Here is a 23,740-nt window from a genome sequence, read left to right as displayed (position 1 = left end):
AGTACCACAGAGCTGTCCTTCATGGAACCATACTGTCTTCCAGGAAGGGGCATATAACCACATAGATAATATCTCTAGAATATTTGATGCCAAATAGTCAGAATACTATTGTTTTTACTATATGAACATGGCTTAGTATGAACACTTGGTATCTCTTTAATTATTTTTGTATTTCTTTAAAGAGTATTATATAATTATGTCTATACAAGTATTTATATGCCTTGATGGAATGACTACCAGAGAATTTATGTATTTTATAGATATTCTGAGGGAAAGGGAAAAGTATATAGAAAATTATATGTGAGGGGAATATTATAAAAATCATCCAAAAATGACCCAAAAAAATTAAGAAAATGGATTGACAACATGGTAAGATCTAGTAATAACTGAAAAATAGTCTATATATTCTATTACTATCAGCATTATATCAAGAAAATACTGATTGGACTCCATGTGAATTTATTATTAACATCACTGGAGGGAACATATGCATTGTTTAGATCACAGATTTTTTGATGCATCAGAAATTTATGAAATGTTCATATGAATCCATTTGGGTTTACACAGATATAAATTAAATAAAATTATAATTCTATTCAGTCCCCCTACCCACAACACAACATAGTGGTGCATGGACTGTAAATCAATGTTGATTTGAAAGAAGCAACATATTATAATTGAAAGATAACTGAACTTAGCCAGACTCAGAAAAATCTGGGTTCCAGTTTAAGTTCTACCAACTTATTAGCTGTATGAATAGGAAAATAAATTAATATAACCTATGTCTCTGTTTTTGTTTCTCTAAAATGAGAAATTTGGGTATAAAATATACATAAGGTTTTTTTTTTTTTTTAATAGCTCTGAATCCTATTATACTTTGATTCTATGATCACTAAGTTCTTTTCCAGATTAAACACTCTTGTGTTCATTGATACATCAATGACATAAACATATACATTAATATTTAAAGAGTCATGTAGCTTTCATATGTCCATTATATATTTTCCCAACTCTAACTTTTCTTATGATCTCAATTCCATTTTCAAGACTGTAGTACTTCCCACCTTCTGACTCTTTCATCTTAGATCTGGTTCCTAACCTTAGAGTGAGTGGTAACACCGGAAATAGTCAATGGTACTTTTACTGTTAACACATTAATATTTTTTAGGTGTCACAGTATTATATAGTCAAAACAGTGCTGATGAATTAGAAGACAGTTTTAAGTATCATCTCTAAAAAATCTGTGTTACAATGCTAATCAATTAGCCATTTTGCATCCAAATTTCTCATTTGCAAAACTAGTAATAATATGCTTATCAGATTGTTTAAAGGAAATAATTTTATAAATTATTAAGTTAGGAATGTAATCAGAAATTCAAAGGCCTTTATAGAAGATTCTCTTCATTGGTGGAGATTAAAATGCTCAATGCTATGCTTTCATGATTTTGAAGAAGAGAGATTCTAAGTCTTCTGGTCTCTAATTTATAGGCAGAAGGATGCAATTAGACATTTTCTTCAAGAAAAAGTCTCTAATAGGAAAAGATGCTGGAAAGAAGCCAGCACCTCCTTTAGGTCCTTATAATCAACTTGCCACAATAGAGATTATGGAGAACTTCTCCCTGGGTAAAAACCAAACCTATCTTCCAAGCTCTCACCAACTCTCCCCCTCATGGAGCCACAGAACATCAAGCTATATATATATATATATATATATATATATATATATATATATATATATATATATATATATATATATATATATATATATATATATATATATATATATAAGATATACATACATATACACATATGTATATTATATGTATATATATACTATGAGATGCTATTATTATCTGTGTGATAGATGGTCTAACATCAATACTCACTTTAAGAATTTAAAAGGAAAGGGGAAAGAAGGAAAAGAAGTATGACCTTTATTATATTTTTATAATTCTAATATACTTTGTATCATTTTCAATCATTTACAGAACACAACAGAATGAGTATATGGAAAGAAATGTACTGGCTGACTGCAACATTGACTGCAATTGCCAAGATAAAATATGGGACCCTGTGTGTGGAGATAATAATTTCTCATATATGTCAGCTTGTCTTGCTGGATGTGAGACATACTTTGGAACAGGAATGAATATGGTAATACTTAGAAATTCTTTATGAAAGTTGTGAACTTGATTTCATCTTTATAGCTGAAAACAACTTGGATATCATTTTGGTGTCACAAATTGTAATTTCCTTAAATTTTCCCTTAAAATTTAAATAGATACTTTATAAATATTTTCAGGGGAAATAGTTAATTTCTATATATCTATATATGATTTGCTTTTCTGCTTCCTAGATTTATTAGACCAGTAACAAAACAATTCTATATCAGCTAAAACCATACAAGTCCTAGTAAAACAAAGTGTAGCATTTAGATAATTATCTGGATAACTAGGTCCCTCTCTTCCCACAAAAAATGCCAACCCTAAATAATGAAAACTTAAATATTTAAATAATTGAATAAAAGTAAGGGTAAAGAAATGTAATTACACAAATAAGCTCTTTTTATCTATTCCTCTTTTGATAAATGAATTGAGACCTATTGTGAAGGCAATGTAATAATTGCTTGACATTTTTTGTTTTAATAATCAATGTTGTGATTGTGTATTTCTAAATATAGACTCTGAATCTATGTTCAGATAAAAAAAATTTGAATCCATCCTAGTATAAGGGGTAGTCATATGGGAAACATTCTTAAAAATTAATTATACTTTCAAAATGGAAGTATATTGTATGAGGTAAAAAAAAAAAAAAAAAAAAAAACCTAAACCTATTTTGAGTGAAAACTTCATAAATACCTGCTTTTCTAAATACAAATAGACAGATGTAGATATAGATATAAATTATATGTGTACATATACACACATATTTATTTAGGCATTCTAAGGGAAAGAAATATGATCTTTATTAAATAATTTAATAACATTCTAAAATACTTTGCATCATTTTAAATCATTTCTGAATCTATTCAGGATCATATCCTGTTGTGGAGTTATAAATATAGATATATAGTATAGGTGAGTATATATATATATATATATATATATATATATATATATATATATCTCATGTGATATATATGTACATACATTGTGTGTCAAAATTTTATTTGAAAATACTTGAGGCAGGACAAGTATATTCTGAACATGTCTATAGAATGTCCTGTAAAAATGATAATTTGTTTTACTTTATTCCTAAAGCCTGAGAAAGGCAAGCCTTAGGAAAATGATCCTTTAACTATTATAAATCAATAGCATTCAACTTGATCTTGCAGATTTAGTGAAAAATCTTTGATTTTTCAATTGAAGACTTTACATGGTTTCTTTTTTTTTTTTTGTAATGGGCTAATGAGGTTTCTTCTTATATAATAAAATATAAATAAATTACTCATAACTAAATAATTTCCTTGGTCTTTTCTTTTTTTTTAACAGGTCTTCCAAAACTGCAGTTGCATTAAATCTTCAAAAAATGCTTCAGCCTTTCTTGGACTTTGCAGTAGTAGACCAGCCTGCTCTCTGATGCTTCAGTACTTTCTAATATTGTCAGCACTCAGTAGTTTCATTTATTCTTTAGCTGCAATACCGGGATACATGGTCTTTCTAAGGTATAAAGATTTTCCTCTTTCACATTGAATGAAGATTATCACTTTGGGTGGCTAGGTTCCCTATTCTTTTGTGTTATTATATGAGTGTTCATTGAAGGTAAGATTCTCCTATTTCTTTTGTGTATCCTATAGTGATTAAGATTCTATTGAGTTCTGTTATAGCCCATGTTCTAACTATTTCTGGTTGGCTTGTTGACTACCAAAATCCAAAATCAAGAAAAGTATTCATGTGTTATTCAGTCTTAGAAATAATTTTAAGAACTATTGGTTATTTTAAAAAGTTAATAAATAATAGAGCAAAACTTTGAACCATGATCTTCAGTATCCAAAAGTAATGCACTTTCACCTTCAATACTGTTTAACAAAGAACTAAATTCACCCTTCTTCCTCTAATCTCAAATTCCTACAACCACCCCACCGTGCCCATGTTGTTCTTGCCTTTAAGGAATCATGGCTTAAAAATAGATGAGATATAGATATATGGGCACCAAAAGTTGCATAAGGCCATGTAAGAAGATATGTAGAAGCCTTTGCAAAATAATGATAAATTACTTTTCTTTCTCATTATAACAGTACTAACTGCCTTAATTAATAATTATTTTACGAATTTCATGGCCTATTCATCTTTCTGGGACCAGCCAATTCTTTGTGAAGAGAAGAATTAATACTTACCAAATGGATCTAAGAAAGTAAAAAAGACATTTTTGTTCACTGAGTGTCATTTTTCTTCTGGAGCTTACCCATACATAGCTAGTTGTCTAATCAAAGAAATAGACTCTTAGAGCATAATTAATTCATTGGAGAATGTAAAGGCCTTAAATGAAGTAATGCATCAGCAAGTCATAGAGATAATTCTTATGAAGCAGAGATTCTTCACTTTTTTATGTCATGGACTCTTTTGGGAGTAACTAGCATATATCAGTGTACTGGCTGAGCCATCTTATTGAGCCTAATACTACTAATAACATTAATAAAACAAAGCTGTAAAACAAAAACATCTCCAATGATAATTGGCTTTTTACTTTCTTCTCATAGCCATAGTTCTAATTTTTCAATATCTGTGTTGAACTGCATCAGGGTTAGCTATAGGCAAAATTGGAATGTAATCAAAGTTAGCACTGAGTGCCTCTGGATTCTCCTTCTTTTCTCTTCCTTTGTTGGCCATTCCCATTCAGTATTTCACTATAGTATTTACACTTATCTCTCTATTTAGCTTTTATCAAAAACCATATAATGTCTCTGTCTAAATTATAAGCTCCTACAGCACATTAACTATGCAAATTTCATAAAACTCAGAGGTGAAAGGGCCATCTTTTAAGTTTTCCAAGGTGCATCTCATCGCAATGATTTGTATATAGCAGGTACTCAATTAATTTGTAATAAACAAAAACCTGCTGCGACAAATTTTATGCTTTATACTTTAGTGTGAAAGTACGTGCATTGTCTCTCTTCTAGGGATATCTTTGCATTTTAAGTCAATATCAGTTGTGAAATGAAAGACTGTTTTCTGTCCCAAGAATTAAAGACTTCAATAAGCCTGAATTATTGAGACAAGGATAAAGGAGGAGGTACTGTAGAAAGATAATTGTGCTCAGAGGATTTGTAGCCCTGGTTCCTCTACATCCTAGCTGCATAACTCTAGATAAGTTATTTAACTTCTTCAAACCTTAGTTTCTTCAACTATAACAAAGTCTGAGTCTTTTCAAATATGAATCCCTGGAAGTTATTCCCAGACTCAGATGATGCTTTGGGTCAACATTTATTCAATCCTCAATATTGTTAGAGAAATCAGTATTTCTCATTGTCTGCTCATGGTTTCTGAGAAAGTGAATTTTAACTGCTCTGTGGAAATTTAACCCTAGTTTGTCTCTCACATTACATTAATATAATTATATTCAATCCAAATCCTTCCATGACTCTATTAATTAGCCTATGTTCTCACAGACTACCATGGTAACTTTTTAAATAAACAACACAGAGTAGAGCTGGCTACCTTTCTTTTGTATCACTAAAGAAATATTCAAACCATTTCTCTCCTTACAAGAATACAAAGATAATAGTTCTTACAATAACTCTTTTATAAGGTTGTTTTAAGAAAAGCACTTTGTCCAATATACTATCTAAATAAGATATATTGCTTATTATAACCTTTTAAATCAGAATATATTAGTCCATTCAGGTAGCTTCTTGGGTATCCTTTTATTGGCCTTTTATTTGTTTGCTAAAATTATATTATTCTCAACATCCACAATTTTGATCTTTGAAACAAACCCACAGCAAACTTGGTGTTAGGTGACAAGATTGGCATCCTTCTTCATTTGTTGTTTCAAACCATTTCAATTGAATAAACATTTATTAATGCCTTAGGTACATAAAGCACAATATTAGACACTGGATTAATAAAGAGGTTAATGAGAGTTAGTAGAGGCCAGTCCTTCATAGAGTTGTCTAGTTAAGGAATAAGAAGTCAACACAGATTTTAATGCACAATAATACATGATAATTGCATTTGAGTAGTATAAAATCAAGTGCTATGCATATAAATACAAAAGAATTATAAAAATCAATCAAGCACTTATTAAGTACTTTTTATACATCAAGAATGATATCATTATAACATTTTTTCAATATATTGCTCAGTTTTAATGAATTATTTTTTTCTTCTTCCTCTTTTTATAAAAAGAAAAAAGCCTTTGTTGTACGGAATGACTCTCCAGGAGAATAGAATGAAGAGGCAAAGATATCTGCAATATGCAAATAAAAGATAATAAAATTTTAAAGGTTAAGGAAAGTCATTCAACAGATTGGGGGGGGGGGTGCTGAGGAGGAAGTTAGGATATTCCAGATACAGAGATTATTTTGAGGAAAGACAATGAACTAGATAAGTGAAGGGCAGGACCCTTTCATTCTCTCTTTTGAGAATGTGAACATCAAATTCTGTGGCTGGTAGTTGTTTCTGTTAGACTCTTTTTGGTGCTGGGGAAGTTTTAAATGGTTAACTATCTGGAAACTGTGTGGTAGAAGGGGAGTGTGAAGGGAAGTTAACCACTAAAACTTTAAGTAAAAAATAAAAAAGACAGTATAGAACATGAAGAGTCTTGTTTGGTGAATTAAAAAAAAAAAAATAGTCCCACTTGAGGGGCAGAGATTATAAAGAGGGAGGTCATCTGAGAGTAGGTTGAAAAAACAAGGAGATGCCAGATTGTGGAGAAGCTTAAATGACAGAGGTGTTTTAACTTCCTTAGGGAATATAGAAACTAAAAAATTTTGACTGGACTGGTAGCATGACAACATCTATGCATAAATAAGATTGTTGTGGTGATGGAAACAATCCAAGGTTAGAGGAAGAAAAGTCAATACAAGAAGACATGTACAGAGATCATTGCAATATTCCAGGAATGGTAATAGAAAACCATACTAGGATGGCAGCAGAAGGGATTGGTGAAAGAAATGTTATGATAACAAAGTGCTAATAAGTTATAAAGAATACAGAGGAGGAAATAGGAGGATGAAAGTAATAAAAATGGCAATCTAGTCTTAAACAGTATAACCACTCCCTGAATAGAGGGTGGTTGATGTTAATCATCCTTTCAGGTTTCTCAATGTGTAACGTTGTATAATAGATATGAATGATTTAAGTCTTTTCTATCCCTTTTTCTAATGGCAGGATGACTTTATTTCTTTCTTTTTCCCCCTAGGAGCCTCAAGCCCAAAGAGAAAGCTCTTGGTGTGGGTCTACACATGTTATGTACAAGAATACTTGGTAAAAATGAGTTATCTGTCCCTTCTTCAATATAATATAAATATAAATGAAACAAAATCTGGTGGTTATATAAATTACATAGTTTTATCAGGGTATAATTCTACTAACTACTTCCCTTCTGTATATTGATGTTACTTTATTTTTAATTGATAATTGCATTTTAACTTTTATCAACATATACATGTATTCCAAAATGTATAAAAAGAGAGGAAAGGTAAAATAATCAAAGAAAACAAGAAACAAAAATTCAAATAATACACTCATCGTATAAGCAAAACCAAATGAAATTCCTAACTTCTTAATTCATATAAACAATATTTTTGAAAATGTTTTCAAGTAAGCATATATATGTATATATATTTGTGTATATATAAAGATTTCTGGTTTTTTTTGTTTCTTGAATAACAGAAATTGTGTATTAACTTTAACAAGGTAACATCAGCATCCTTTGTCTTTACCATGTGTTTGATATCACTTCTTATATAACATTCTTTTGTTCCTCCTTTCACTTCATATTTTCATAATTTTATTTCTCTACATTCATTGTTTCCCAAAAATTACACTCATATTGAACATTTATGTTGATCATACAATTTATTTCCAAGTTTCTGTAAAGGAAACGGCCCTATGACTTACTTCATTCTACCTCAGCAATAGACAAAGACAGTCAAGTATTCCACTTCTATTAATAAGAAATTTAAAATTCCTTTATGAACTATAACTTTCTACTTTTTTATCTCATCCTACAATACTCTCCCCCAAAACTATTCATTACAACCTAATGAGGGTGAGATAAGACCTCAGAATTACTTTAATTTGCATTTCTCTAATCCTATTTTTAGGTGACCATTGACATCTTAGATTTCTTCCTACACAAACTATCTCTTCATGTCTTTTGATCATTTATATATGAGTGAATGGCTTTTGTTATCATAAATTTGAATCAGTTTTTTATCTGGAAAATATGCTACAAAGATATTTTCCTATTTCCCTGACTCTTTTTTAACTTTATTGGTTTTATTTGTACAAAAATATTTTAATTGTATAAATCAACTTGGACTATTTTAATTTCTCTGATAATTTATCTTATGTTTTGTCATAAAACCTTCCCTTACCTGTGAATATGAAAGATAGTTTTCCTTACTCTTCTAATTATTTTATCATGCCATCTTTATATCCATAATATTCTCATTGGAACTTATTGTGGTATATGGTGTAAGGTTTTAGTTGATGCCTAATGCATTCCAGAGTGCTCTCCATTTGTTCGAACATATTTTGTCAAATAGAGAGTCATTGTTCTACTAGCTGGAGTCTTTGAGTTTGATGAACAGTCTGTACTGTGATCATTTGCTCTTATATATTTCTCTTAAAGACAAAATTCCCTTCTCTATCCTGTCCTTTTCTCAGCTATTAAAGGTTTTGAAAAGTGGAGCAAAAAAGTTCTATAAAAATATTTATATAATTGAGCAAACACATCATAAAATAGTAAAAAGGAGAGAAGTAAACAAACATTATTTTCTATGTGCCAAACACTGTGCTAAGTGCTTTACAAATATTATTTCATTTGAACCCCACAACAATCCTGTGAGGTAGGTGATATTATTATCTCTATTTTATAAGTGAGGAAATTGAGGCAAACAGGAGAAATGATTGATCCACAGTCAGATAGCTAGTATTTTTCTGAAAATGAATTTATCTCTTCCTGACTCCAGATCCAGCACTCTATCCCCTACCTCCCAGCTTTTTAATCTGTGGTTTGTGGGATCTCATAACTAAATGTGGGAGTCATGAAATGATGATTTATTATAAGTAAATGTTTGATTTCTATATGTTTTTCATGTACTTATATACATAAGGTCACATCAAAATTTTCTTGGCAAAAAGAGGTTGAGAGTGGTAAATGTTTAAGAAACCCTGTGTCTACACCACTTACTGTGAAAAGATCCTAAAATTATGGTTCATTATGTGGATCACTCATCATCTCTGGAGTAAAATTTTCTCCTTTGAAAATAACTGTCTAGTGGGTTTAGCGGTTGAGACCTCCAAAGAAATGTGAGATTCCTTACTGTCTAGTAAAAAAAATATTTCCTTTAATACCACATTAACTTTACAACATAGGGGTAAGAAATACATTTGTAATTTCACTGTTATAGAGAATTCCCCATGAGGCAGCTGGGCCTGGAGTCAGAAATATCTGAGTTCAAATTTAGTTTTAGATACTCACTAGCTGTATGGCTCTGTGAAAGTCATTTTACTTCTTATTTGCCTTAATCCATTGGGGGGAAAATGGCAAACTACTCTAGCATCTTTGCCAAAATAACCTCATATGGATCACAGTCAGAAATGACTGAAAAATGACTAAACAACAGAAGACTCCTCAGTGTGAAAACTCCTTCCACCAATTCAAGTTGGCACTATCTATTGTGCTTGAGCTGTTGTTATTTGTCCTTCCTTCTTGAAGAGGACCATGACATCAGAGAGGTGATGCCATGACATGCAAGTGAATTAGATTTAAGTGAGGGAACAAAGTCATCTGCCTCATTTTTCCTCAAGAGCCATCTGGGTCCAGTGGCCAGATAGAGATCAGGATGACTGGAGATGGCCCTGGGAAATGGGAGACTTCAGTCTTTTCTTGATGAGGTGTTCAACAGGTCTCAGTTTGATTGAAGCTTTACCTATTCAGTGATTAAGTCTAGATAGCAATTGAGGCAAAGAATCTCCTCTTTCAACTAATCAAAAAAAGAAAAACTAAATGAATGACTAAATGAATCTAGGAGGGGAAGATCTTCAGGGTTTCTGGCCTCCTTCAGATGCTCTAAAAACTAATTTTTTTTCTTGGGATTTTAAATCTTGGGATTTAGTGGCTAGAATTCTTTCTTAAGGCTAGGCCACAAACCAAAACCAATCTGATTCAAATTGTCTTTAGTAGCATTAAGAGGTTAAAACTAGATTTTAAATTGCCCCAAGTTTCATAGCTACTATATTTCAGAGACAAAGAAGCAAAAAGATACAAACTCAAATCTTCTTGGTTCTGAACTTGACTTTCTATCCACTATAAAAACTAATGTGAACTACCTGTTGATTTACAAAATCACAAATTATCTATATTTTATTTTATTTGTACTTAATTTTTTAGATATCTTATGATTGCCTTTTAATCTGGTTCTGCACAGTGAGGAGTGCTGTGGGTGGCATTATGGATGGCAATATGTTTTACTGCCTCAGATTGAGGATCTAATATAGTAGGGGACAGGGGAAGAAAAAAATATGGCAACTACATGACAAAACAGCATTTGATCTTATCAACTTTTTTTTTTTTTTTGTCTAAGCTGGAATTCCAGCTCCCATTTACTTTGGAGTTTTAATAGATTACACATGTTTGCACTGGGGAACTTTGCAGTGTGGGAAGTCAGGAGCCTGCAGGATCTATGATTCCACCAATTTCAGGTAATAATAACTGTTGTTTATTAGATCATTAAGTAAAAGTCCCTCTATTGAGTTTTATAATCAGTAAAGTCTTACATTAATGCCTCAAAGTGTCTTGAAAGTCATCACGTGTGTACCTGTTCTAAAAACTCTTTCATAGGATCACAAACTATAGTTCTTCCTAGCAGGAAAACAGCAAACTGAATATCTGAAATCTTTGGATTTTTAGAGAGGTTCAGCACAATATGATGTTGGTCATCAGCTCATGAATTATTCTGAAAACAGCTTGACTATTAACTAAGAGGACACAGGATTATGAATTTCAGAAATTATCCAGTCCAATTTCCTCATTTTAATAGATAAGGAAATTGAGACACAGAGAGATGCAATTGCTTACTCAGAGTCATGCAGGTAAGTAAGTAGCAGAGTTAGGATTAAACACAAGTCCTCACACTCCAAATAAAACATTTATTCTACTGCCTTATGCTGATGTGATCTGTATTAGTGAAGCCAGTGCCTAAAATAGTAATAGTATAACTTCTTGAACTATTTAAATAAAGACATAATAATACTCATAATACTCATCTTACCTAGGGTTTCCTTTAAATAATGATAATTTTTCCATGGCATTAATTTTTCAGTTGCTTTAAATGAATTATTTCCCATGAGTGTTTTCACAATACCACTTTCTTTCTCTGTTTTCAAAATGATAATAATAATCTGGCATTTACATAGTTCTTTAAAGTTTGAAAAGTTTGTAAAGTAAATTACATTACCTTATAAAACATATAAACTCAGATCACAAATTATGACCAATGAGGATATGTAAAATATTGTATAGTAAAATATGTATATATATATATATATGTAAAATATTGTATAGTCACAACATTCATAGAATCATATAATTAGAGTTTAATAACAATTAGCATTTATATAATACTTCAAGTTTTCCAAAGAAAGATAGATAGATAGATAGAGATATAATCTCATTTGTCATACCTTCAATAAACATCTGTTAAGTGTCTATTATGTGCTAAGTGCTGGAGATACAATACTTAAAAAAAAAAAAAAGACAATTCCTGCTATTAAGGAATTTATAATCTAATAGAGGAAGATAAAACACAAAGAAAATGTGAAAATTGTCCACAGCAGAATGGTTAGGGAGTTGAGAGGGTTGAGGGAGAAATATTTGATGCCCATCATAATAAGGAAGTCCCAGAATAGTGTGGTCAGGTAAGAAATAAGATTTGACTTTACAACAACCCTGGGGTGAAGGTACAATTATTATTCCCCATTTTATAAATGAGTAAACTGAAGCTGAGAAAGGAAGTTTCTTGCTCAATGTAACATAACTATTACATGCCCAAAACAATATTTGAACTCAGGTCTATCCATTGGGCCATCTAACTTCTTCTCAATGACCTAAAGAAGGTCATCTAGTCCAAACCACACTTGAGCAATGTTCTTTTTGACGATATCCCAAAAAAGAGTAGGCCAATCTCTGTGTGAAGACCAACTATAACACATCATTTTCATAGAGTTCCAATTGTCAATAATTATCATGTTTGATGATACTGACTAATTTGCTTGTTGATTTTGAGATATATGACATACTGATTTCTCCCTGGTTTGGGTATCTCAATGCCACCAACAAAGGCCTATTTTCAGTTCCCCATCTTATTTTGGGAAGCTATAGATTGGTAACTTAAAGAACAAATAGACATAGAATACTAGATTTTTAGCAGTGCTAGGAACCTAAGAAGTTATTGAGTCCAGCTTCCTCAAATCACAGAGAGGTTAAGTGATTTAAATAGTGAACTCAGGAATTAGTTTCATATCTCTGACTCAAAATCCAATGACCTTTCCATTGCACCCTTCTTGTTTTCTCTCCAAATATATTTAGTCTTTCCTGAAAGAAACAGAGAAGAATCCTTAATTAACCACAAAAAAATTACATGTATATATATATATATATATATATATATATATATATATATATATATATATATATATATATATATATACACATATATATATGTAACTGTGTGTTTATATATATGTGTATATATAATATATATGTATGTATCAATACATCATATAAAATATTTACATATGTATATATTGTATATAAAATATATTAACATATGTGTCTACATATACACATATCTAATAGTTATACACAATTATTAGATTGTAATTTGTCTTAGGGCAGGTAACATGTCTTATTTATCTTTGTCATTCTCAGAAATGTCCCTTATATATATAAAAGAAATTAATAGAAATATTGAAGTTAAGTGGGTTAAAATCTTGGTTCTGCAGTTTACTAATAGTGTGACTTTGGTCAGGTCATTCTATTTATCTGGATTTCATATTCTATATTTGTAAAATGAGAGTATTGGATAACTTGATCTCAAAGATTCCTTTCAGCTCTAACTGCTATGAAACAGTGAGATATTAGCAAAATTACTCATGCATAGGTAATTCCGCATTTGAAAGTGGTGAGTGTTTAGTGGACTACTTAATTGTATAAGATCTTATGGGGTTTACATTTCTTCACAGAACTATCTATCTTGGATTGTCAACCATCTTAAGAGGGGTGAGCTATGTCCCAGCTTTACTCATCGTATTTATTTTGAGGAAGCATTATCAACCATCTGAAAGCAATACTACAATGATGGAGGTGGTTGTTAAAAGGAAGGAAAATGAAGACAAAGACATAAACAAGCAATTAGTATATTTGAAAGATGATGAAATACTAACAAAATTTTAATATTTATCTAGATACTATTTCCCAGAGTAGGAGACCACACTCCACAATTTATTTACTATCAAAATTAATCACAATTTTGTTCTCATTTTGTGATAATACATAATAATGTTTTTCTTTTCAATGTGTTTCATTTTTGTTTTTGTTTTTAAATCACAACCCTTTATAAAAATACAACTTCCTGCCCACCTAGAAGTGAATTCTCTCCTTTATTAGCAACATAGTCAAAAATTAAGCAATTGTCAAATCTGACAAACATATATAACATTTTACTCTGATAGTCCCTCTCCTCTTGATTGATAGAAGGATATGATGTATTATCTGTTCTCCATGATAACTATTGATTTTCCTCTTACTCAGAACTCATCTCCTTTTTAGTGGTTTTTTTTATTTACATTATGGTAGGCATTGTGTATTATATATTTTTGTTTTCACTTAATTCATTCTGCATTACTCATTACAAAATTTCCTATGTTTCTCTGAATTTCTCATTCTGACTGAATAATAATTCATTTCATTCAAATAATGTAATTATTTCAACCATTTCCAAATGATGATCATTCACTTTGTTCTAGTTCTTTGCTGCCTGCTATTAAGTGCTATGAATATTTTGGCATATCACCTCTATTGATACCACGAGCAGCTGTAGTGTTTGGCCTCTCATTGACATGGCAATAGAGATTCAATTCATTCTACAAGAACTGATTCATTGACTATGTGGATGACATAGGGAATAGAAATCCAAAAACAAAACTGAATCTCTGTCATCAAAGTTCTTGCCTTCTATTGGGTTTATGCATCATATGCATAAGTTAATCAATATAATATAGCATATGTACAGATAATACCAATAATTTCATGAGGGAGATAACACTAAAAACTTGGAAAAGCATGAAAAAGATTTATTTTGAAGACAGCACCTAAGTTGTATTTTTATAAAAACCTAAGGATGAAGACAGAGATGAAAAACACATACTTTCCAGATATATTACTTTCATAAAAACACAGAAGTGGGAAAATAAATGTGTTGCATGGAGAACATTGAGCAGAACAATTCAACTATCTTAAAAGATAACAAATATAAAATAGAAATATTTTCAATTTCAGACAGAGATTTACCTTGAGGCTATGAAGTAACCACTGAAGGTTTTTTGAGTTGGGAGATGACATGATCAGATCTATATTTTAGGAATATAAATTGGCAGCTCTGTGGAGGACAGATTGTGAAGGGAACAGAATAAACACAAGAACTATTACAATATTCCAGGAAAGATATCATAAGCCCAAGAAGTTTTTACCTATCTGGATATTTATCTTTATGAAAGACTACATTAAATACAGACTAAAGAATAAACATAGATTTTCTGTCTTACTGAGGTTTTGAATTGGCTGTGGGAAAAGTAAAATGTATTAAATGACTAGAAAAACTTGGGGCATGCTGCTGCTGCTGATGATGATGATAATGATGATGGCGGAGGAGGAAGAGGAGGAGAAGGAAAAGGAAAAGGAGGAGGAGAAGAGATGGAAAAAATGTGGGTAAAATATTAATTTCCCCTTGCAAGTAGCAAATGAAAGGGATTCAAGCCAAGAAAAGGAAAAGATTTTGTCGAAAACAACAAAAAATCTTGCAGTCATGCAAAGGAAAGCAACATGTGTGTAGAAATAATTGGTAGAAATAATGAAAATACTTCATATAACAGAATATGTAGTTACTGAATAGTCATAATCTACTGAAATCTCCTGAAGAAAAGAAAAAGATATCTTTACTTTTTTACCTATAAAATAATTGTGAATGGGATGGAATGAATTCCCATACCAGGAATTCTCTCCCTCCTCAGCTCCTTCACTTGACTTTCCTATCTTTCTTCTCAGTCCCAAATAAAATCTCACATTCCACAAGTGTTTCTCTATCCTGTTTAAAGCTAATGACTTTCTTCTATTAATTATATTTGATTGTCTCCAATTTATCTCCTCTATATATTGTTGCATCTACTTATTTGCATTTTGTCTTTCTTTTAGACAATAAGTTTCTTGAAGGCAGAGGTTGTTTATTATTGGGAGGAGATAATTTTTGGCCTTTTTCTGTACTCACCCAGCCCTACCCCAGAATTTAGCACAATACCTAACACATAACAAGTGTTTAACAAAATTTTATTGACTTCACTTGTTATTGGTACTTGGGAGGGTTCAGAGGTAGTCTGACTTGAAAATATACATAACCATATTATGATTCCTATATTTGTCACTGATAAAAAAAGAGATAGATGGCAATAACTATATGGAATGTTGGGGGTTTTTTATTATTATTATTTTATTTTTTTAATTAATTTTATAATTTTAACTTTTTTTTTGACAGTACATATGCATAGGTAATTTTTTTTTTACAACATTATCCCTTGTACTCCCTTCTGTTCCAAATTTTTCCCCTCCTTCCCTCCACCCCCTCCCCTAGATGGCAGGCATTCCCATACATATTAAATATCTTATAGTATATCCTAGGTACAATATATATGTGCAGAACCGAATTTTGTTGTTGTTGTTGTTGTTGTTGCAAAGGAAGAATTGCATTTGGAAGGTAAAAATAACCTGGGAAGAAAAAAAAATGCAGTTTACATTCATTTCCCAGTGTTTCTTTTCTGGGTGTAGCTTCTTCTGTCCATCATTGATCAATTGGAATTGGATTAGCTCTTCTCTATGTTGAAGATATCCACTTTCATCAGAATACATCCTCATACAGTGTCCTTGTTGAAGTGTATAATGATCCCCTAGTTCTACTCGTTTCACTCAGCATCAGTTAATGTAAGTCTCTCCAAGCCTCTCTGTATTCCTCCTGTTGGTCATTTCTTACAGAACAATAATATTCCATAACATTCATATACCATAATTTACCCAACCAATCTCCAATTGATGAACATCCATTCATTTTCCAGTTTCTAGCCACTACAAAAAGGGCTGCCACAAACATTTTGGCACATACAGGTCCCTTTCCCTTCTTTAGTATTTCCTTGGGATATAAGCCCAGTAGTAGCATTGCTGGGTCAAAGGGTATGCACATTTTGACAACTTTTTGGGCATAATTCCAGATTGCTCTCCAGAATGGTTGGATTCTTTCACAACTCCACCAACAATGCATCAGTGTTGCAGTTTTCCCACAGCCCCTCCAACATTCATCGTTATTTGTTCCTGTCATCTTAGCCAATCTGACAGGTGTGTAGTGGTATCTCAGAGTTGTCTTAATTTGCATTTCTCTGATTAATAGTGATTTGGAACACTTTCATATGAGTGGAAATACTTTCAATTTTATCATCTGAAAATTGTCTGTTCATATCCTTTTACCATTTATCAATTGGAGAATGGCTTGATTTCTTATAAATTAAAGTCAATTCTCTGTATATTTTGGAGATGAGGCCTTTATCAGAACCTTTAACTGTAAGAATGTTTTCCCAATTTGTTACTTCCATTCTAATCTTGTTTGCATTAGTTTTGTTTGTGCAAAAACTTTTTAATTTGATGTAATCAAAATTTTCTATTTTGTGATCAATAATGATCTCTAGTTCTCCTTTGGACACAAATTCCTTCCTCCTCCACAAGTCTGAGAGGTAAACTATCCTATGTTCTCCAATTTATTTATGATCTCATTCTTTATGCCCACCTAAATCTTGGACCCATTTTGATCTTATCTTAGTATGTGGTGTTAAATGTGGGTCCATGCCTAGTTTCTGCTATACTAATTTCTAGTTTTCCCAGTAGTTTTTGTCAAATAATGAATTCTTATCCCCAAAGTTGGGATCTTTGGGTATGTCAAACACAGAACCCAGCCATAAATGGCTACTACAATGACAGAGAAGATCTGGGTTCAAACTCAGGGGGAATTAAAACTACTTCTGTCTCAAAGAAAAAGACAAAATGGTGTCAAGCTCAAAGAGAGTTATTGGAAAAGGTTATAAAGGACTTTAAAAATCAAATAAATGAGTTTGAGAAAAAATAAGAGTAATGTATGAAAACCAAGATAATTATAAAAAGAAAGTCAACTGATTAAAGGGAAAAGATCCAAAAAATTGGAAAAAGATATTTTTTAAAAAATTATAATTGGGAAAGGAAAAAATATTGACTTCATAAGATACCAAGAATTAATAATACACAAAAGAATGAAAGAAATAGAAGAGAATGTAAAACATATTATTATAAAACTGAACAGAAGAACAGATACAGAAGAGACAATATGAGAATTATAAAATACTTGAAAGTTATTATAAAAAAAGAGTTTAAACATTATACTTCAGGAGATTATTAAGAAAAATTGCCCTGAAGTTTTAGAATGAGAAAGTAAAATAGAAATAGAAAAAATCCACCTGTCATCACTTGAAAGAGATCCCAAAATGAAAACTCACAGAAATATCATAACAAAGTTTTGAATCTCCCATTTTAAGGAGGAAATAATATAAGCAACTAGGGAAAAAAATCAATTTAAATGCCACATAGGCTTCTAATTAAAAGACCAAAGCACATGGAACAATATATGCCAAAGAGCAAAGGAGATGAGCTTGCAACCAAGAATTTACCCAGCAAAATTATATACTATCTAAAATGTGAAAATGGATATTCAATAAACTAAAGGACTTTCAGGTATTTATAATGGAAGGGAGAGGAAAATCAGAGCCGAATAGACAATTTGACCTAGTTTACTGAGGAGAAACATAGTAAGATAAACATTAAAGACTAATTTATAAAGGACTTAATAAAATCAAAAGTTTTACTTCTTTTCTGGGAAAACATCAGTAGCTCTTAAGAATATTATTATTTAGGTGGGTTGGAAGTGTATAAATAGAAAGCTTGGGGTTGAGCTGAATGTGATAAAATGATTCTAAAAATAGAATAGGGATAAGTAAAATTGAGCAATTATCTCATAAAATGAGGAATGAATGAAAGAATAGTTGCAGTACAGAATGAGTAGAAGAGGGAATAATATATTTCTTGAAGAATATGTAAGTCTTCTTAACTTACAAAGATATAAGAGAGGGAATAGAATAAGGCAGAAACTTTTGGAAGGGTATGCAGATCAAGAAATAGGAAAATAAGGGGAAAAGATAAGAAAGGGACTATTATAACTGAGTAAATTAAGGAATATGAAGGCCAAAATAAGAGGATAAAGGAGGGATTCTTAAAAGGGGTACAGGTTAGGGAGGCAGTGATTAAAAATCTATTACATATCTGAGAAGGGAAAGAAAGATAAACAATGAATTGGGGAAAAAAAAAAGGATGGAGGGAAATGCACAGCTAGTAATTATAACTTTGAATGGGAATAGAATAAATGCACACCTAAAATGGAAATAGCAGAATGGATTATAAACCAGAATCTGATAATATGCTGTTTATAAAAAAAACATTTTAAAGTGAGAGATACATATAGAGTAAGCATAAAGAACTGGAGTAGAATAAGCATAATAAGTAAAATATGAAGCATAATGATGCTTCAACTGATGCAACAACAAAAAATAGGAAAAGAAACAATCATAATCTCAGACAAAATTAAAACTAAAGACTTAATAAAAAGAGATAAACAATGAAACTACATTATGATAAAAGGTATTCTAGATAATGAAATAATATAAATACTAAATATATAAGTGCCAGATACTAGAGCATCCAAATTTTTAAAGAAAGAGCTAGATGAATTGCAAATGAAAATAGATAGCAAACTATAATAATGAGGAACTTCATTATTGTGCTCTCAGAACTAAACTGAACCAAAAAAAAATAAGACAAAAGTTAAGAAGATTAATAGAAGCTTAGACAAGTTAAATATGATTGCTATCTAGAGAGAACTGAATGGGAATAGAAAGGAATACACCTATTCTCAACAATATATGATATCTTTACAAAAATTGCTTCTTCTATATTAGGGCATAAAAACTTTAGAGCTTAATGCAAAAAAGGAGAAATATTAAATGCATCCTTTTTCAGGTCATAATTCAATAAAATTTAATTTAATAAGAGTCCATGGAAAAAATTAATTAGGAGCTAAATGACTTAGTCTTAAAGAATAAATGACTTAAAAAGTAATGGAAAAATAAATATTTTTATTAAAAAGAGTGATATGAAAAATATAAAGGAAATTTTTGTCAGTGCCAGATCTTAAACTACATTACAAACTTATAATTATCAAAACTATCTGGCATTGGCATGAAATTAAAAAATGGATCAGTGGAATGAAGTAGATAAATAGTACACAGGAGTAAATGATTATAGTATCCTTGAATTTGACAAATGTAAATATATGAACTTTGAGGATAATAGACTATTGTGAAAGAAAGAAAGAAAGAAAGAAAGAAAGAAAGAAAGAAAGAAAGAAAGAAAGAAAGAGAAAAAGAGAAAAGAAAAGAAGAAAAGAAAGAAAAGAAGAGAAAAGAAAAAAAAAGAGAAAACTGGAATGCAGTTTGACAGAAAATGGGTATAGATCAATATTTTATAACATCTACCAAAATAAAATCAAAATAGATACATGACCTAGATATAAAAGAATGAAACACATGAATTATCAGATTTATGGATAGGTGAAGAATATATGAATAAACAATAGTTAGAAAGCACTGAGAAATGTAAAATGGATAATTTTGGTTACATTAATTTTTTTAGATGGTACAAATAAAACCAATTGATTCTAATCAATTCTAACTCTAATTCCTGTGGCTCTGAGTTGAATTGCTAGGATAAAAATGTTTTTCTCATTGTATTCTTTATTGAATTTTTATCTTTTTCCAGATTAGCCCATTGTGCTAAGCAACAGTATTGGTCCCTTGTGATTATCATTTGCATTTAAATTATGTCCCTTTAGCCTCACAACAGGATCAGGCCAAGATGATTACACCCATTTTACATTTGAGAAACCTGAAGCCCAAAACATAAATGATCCATTCAAAGTTACTCAGGCAGCAAGTAATAACAGAAGTCAAGTTGTTTTTTTACTCAGCTTATAACATTAGAATTTCTTAAATAAGAATATGACACCTAAGCACTCTCATAATATAAATTATATTATATAAATAATATAATATAAATTATATAAATATTACATATTTAACAAGATTAAAATTTAAAGTTCTTAGGCCAGTTCCAATTTTCCCCAAATCTTATCATTTTAAAATTATCTCTCTAACATAGTAAATAAATTGAACAAGATGGTTTTCAAATAATTCCTAAATGAATAAATAGCAGATTCCCTTGAGAATTCAGTGTGCAGGGCAAAAATCAGAAGCACTTTCTCACATGTTAACAATTTCTCACAAGCTCAATATTTTATATTTTATGTAAAACAGATCAAAAGAAAGATACATATATATGTTACATACTTATACATCTGATAAAAATTGATACATATGTATGAAATACATTTCAAGCTATATGACATACATCTTATATAGTGCATATAATACTATATTATGATATTATGTGGAAAATATGGCATAGTGGATATAGAGCTGGCCTTAGAGTTGAGAATACTTGGATTCAATTTCTGCCTCACAAACTTAGTGTATGACCTTACTCATCTCACTTAACTTCTTAGGGTCCTAGTTAATTGTCCAACATTATAATTTGCAAAAAAAAATCTCTAGTAGGCATAGATAATAAAAATTTCCTCATCTGAAAGCTTTCTATGTAAGTGTAATCACTTGTCCAGACTCTTTTCTATTTTATATAAAGAGGATCCTAAGAGGGACAAAATATATAGGGGTGAGAGAGGGAAAACAATTTTGATTGACATATATATAGAAGCCAATATTTGGGAGATGTTCTTTGTTATTATTAAAACCTTGACACTATGAATCAATGCTGATCCATGCTAAATATGTGAGAAGTCAAATAAGTATTAATTCAAGCATGATCCATAGCAACTGATTAGAGAAGCCCTTCAAGTCAGGAAAATAATCATACTCCCTTTGGGAGATGAAAACATGCTAAGTTGAATAAGAAGGAGGCAGTGAGATGGTTGGTTCAGTGGATAGAATGTTGGTCTTAGAGTCAGATAGACTAGCTTCTCTCTGGCCTCAGACACTGCTAAGTGGCCTGCACAAGTCTCTTAACCACCATTTGATTTATTCCACTAAAGAAGGAAATAGTAAACCACTGCAGTATCCTTGCCAAAAAAAAAATCAAGTATAGCATGATCCATGAGGTCAAAAGGAGTCTGATCATGAATGAATAACTGAACAACAGCAACAAAAGTTTGTTCAGTTTTTCTATTTTCATGTCTAAGTTTTAGACCATCTTCATCCTATACAATAAGAATTCAAATAGCATGTTTCTATGATTTGTAGAGTGATTTGTAGAAGCTCATACTAATGAAGGAGATGATCTGAATCATGTCTCACTTCCTTGGAAAATGCCCAGTAACAGAATATATGTCTGGGCTCGAAAGAACAACATAACAGTATAACAGGCATTGTTGAAATCCTGTATCAATGGACATAGTACTCACAGTATAACAGTGCTATGCCAATCAAACTGTGAAAGCATTATTTTATGCACAAATTGTACCTAAGTATGGAGACTGTTGATTTTGATAATGAAATATGCTTTACTTCTAAGGTTTTATAGAAAATAATGTGGAGGGATTGCAAATTGAGTAGCAATTCCATATATCTGGACATCTGCCCTCACCAGGGAAAGTGGAAAGAAAAAATCAAATTCTTAATAAATAAATCACTAGGAGTCAAGATGGCAGAGAAGACACACGTCTACTTAAGCTCTCCCTTATCCTTAGACTACTTTTTTATGAAACAGTCTAGTGCTTAACTGTCAAAACCCAAGAATATTGGGAGTACAGCACATTACTAATCAGAAAATAATCTCAAAATTCACCAGAAAAGATCTGTTTTTGCTCAAGGGCTGGGATGGATAGGCCAAGTGCAGAATTTAGGCAAGTAGGTAATGAGAGCATGGGAAACAGCTCACGCTGAGCAGACCAGAGGGGCGCAGGGTGTGATCTTCACCAGTGGAAAATTTGCAGGGAGAACTTTACCACAGTGTCAGCTGCCCTGCCTTGGCAATAAGCCAGTAGATCAAACAAATAAGCAATAAACAAAGGGGGTAAAAACTATAATCCCAAAATGCTAGAGTCTCTCTGGACCTAGCCACACCCACCAAGCACCAGGAGGGACTCAGCATGACCTCAGCATGCAACTACTGAGCACAACACATGCTGAGCTCAGCATAGACACTAATCTCAGTGCCAGATTCTGGTCCCAGCATAGCCATTCCTGTCCCACGGCTGCCTTACTGCTACTTTCTGTTGTCTATTGAGGAAGCTTGGCAATACCACACTGCCCCAAAAGCAGTGCTTTTTTTTTTTTTTGTTTTTTGTTTTGTCAAAATCAGTAAAAAGGCAAAGCAGGCTCTATCTATAGATAGCTTTTATACTGAAAAAGAGCAGACTTCAAATGCTAAAGAGACTATAAGCAGATTGTCTCCAGATAAAGCCCCAAATGGTGATATAACCTGGTCCCCATCACACAAGGCTCTCATAGAAGAAATTAAAAAGACTCTTTAAAAAGAGCTAGAAGAAAAATGGGGGAAAGAAAGGGAAGCTTTGCAAGAGTATATGGATAAGTCATGTTACTCATTAAAAGATAGAGTGGATAAAGAAATCAACTCCCTGAAAAACAGAATTGGTGAATTGGAAAAGGAAAATAGTTCCCTAAAATATAAAATTGGTAAAATGGGAAAAAATTCCATAGAATAAAACAGCTCATTTAAAAACTCAATTGGACAATTACAAAAAGAAATTTAAAAAGTAAATGAAGAAAATAATTTATTAAAAATCAGAATTGAACAAATGGAAATGAATGACTTGAGGAGACACCAAAAATCAGTCAAGCAAAAACAACAACAACAACAACAAAAATTTAAAACTTGAAAAAAATGTTAAATGCCTACTTGGGAAACCAACAAACTTGGAAAATAGATCTAAGAGAGATAATCTAAGGATTATTGGACTTCCTGAAAATCATGATGTAAAAAAGAACCTAGACACTATTTTTCAGGAAATCATCAAAGAGAACTGCCCAGCTATTATAGAAACAGAAGGTAAAATAGATCATGAAATAATTCATCAATCACC

The 23,740-nt window shown here is 31.3% G+C and overlaps 1 protein-coding gene across 3 annotated transcripts in view; it reads left to right on the top strand.

The window, feature by feature from the left end:
- Positions 1 to 23,740, top strand: part of SLCO1A2 (solute carrier organic anion transporter family member 1A2) — an 80,904-nt gene that overhangs the window by 26,394 nt on the left and 30,770 nt on the right. For 2 of the 3 annotated variants that reach the window (XM_074268874.1, XM_074268875.1), the window contains exons 9-13: positions 1,989 to 2,154; positions 3,492 to 3,664; positions 7,363 to 7,427; positions 10,757 to 10,874; positions 13,416 to 13,813. In XM_074268874.1, the coding sequence (XP_074124975.1) occupies positions 1,989 to 2,154; positions 3,492 to 3,664; positions 7,363 to 7,427; positions 10,757 to 10,874; positions 13,416 to 13,626 (733 nt within the window). In that variant the 3' untranslated portion in view covers positions 13,627 to 13,813. Of the gene's footprint in view, positions 1 to 1,988; positions 2,155 to 3,491; positions 3,665 to 7,362; positions 7,428 to 10,756; positions 10,875 to 13,415; positions 13,814 to 23,740 lie in introns of those variants that run through there. The other variant, XM_074268873.1, reaches the window with a different exon arrangement.

The sequence above is a fragment of the Sminthopsis crassicaudata genome, chromosome 5 (assembly GCF_048593235.1).
Source record: "Sminthopsis crassicaudata isolate SCR6 chromosome 5, ASM4859323v1, whole genome shotgun sequence".
Lineage (NCBI taxonomy): Eukaryota > Metazoa > Chordata > Mammalia > Dasyuromorphia > Dasyuridae > Sminthopsis > Sminthopsis crassicaudata.
Note: the sequence above shows the minus strand (reverse complement) of the source record. Positions and strands in the feature narration are given on the sequence as shown.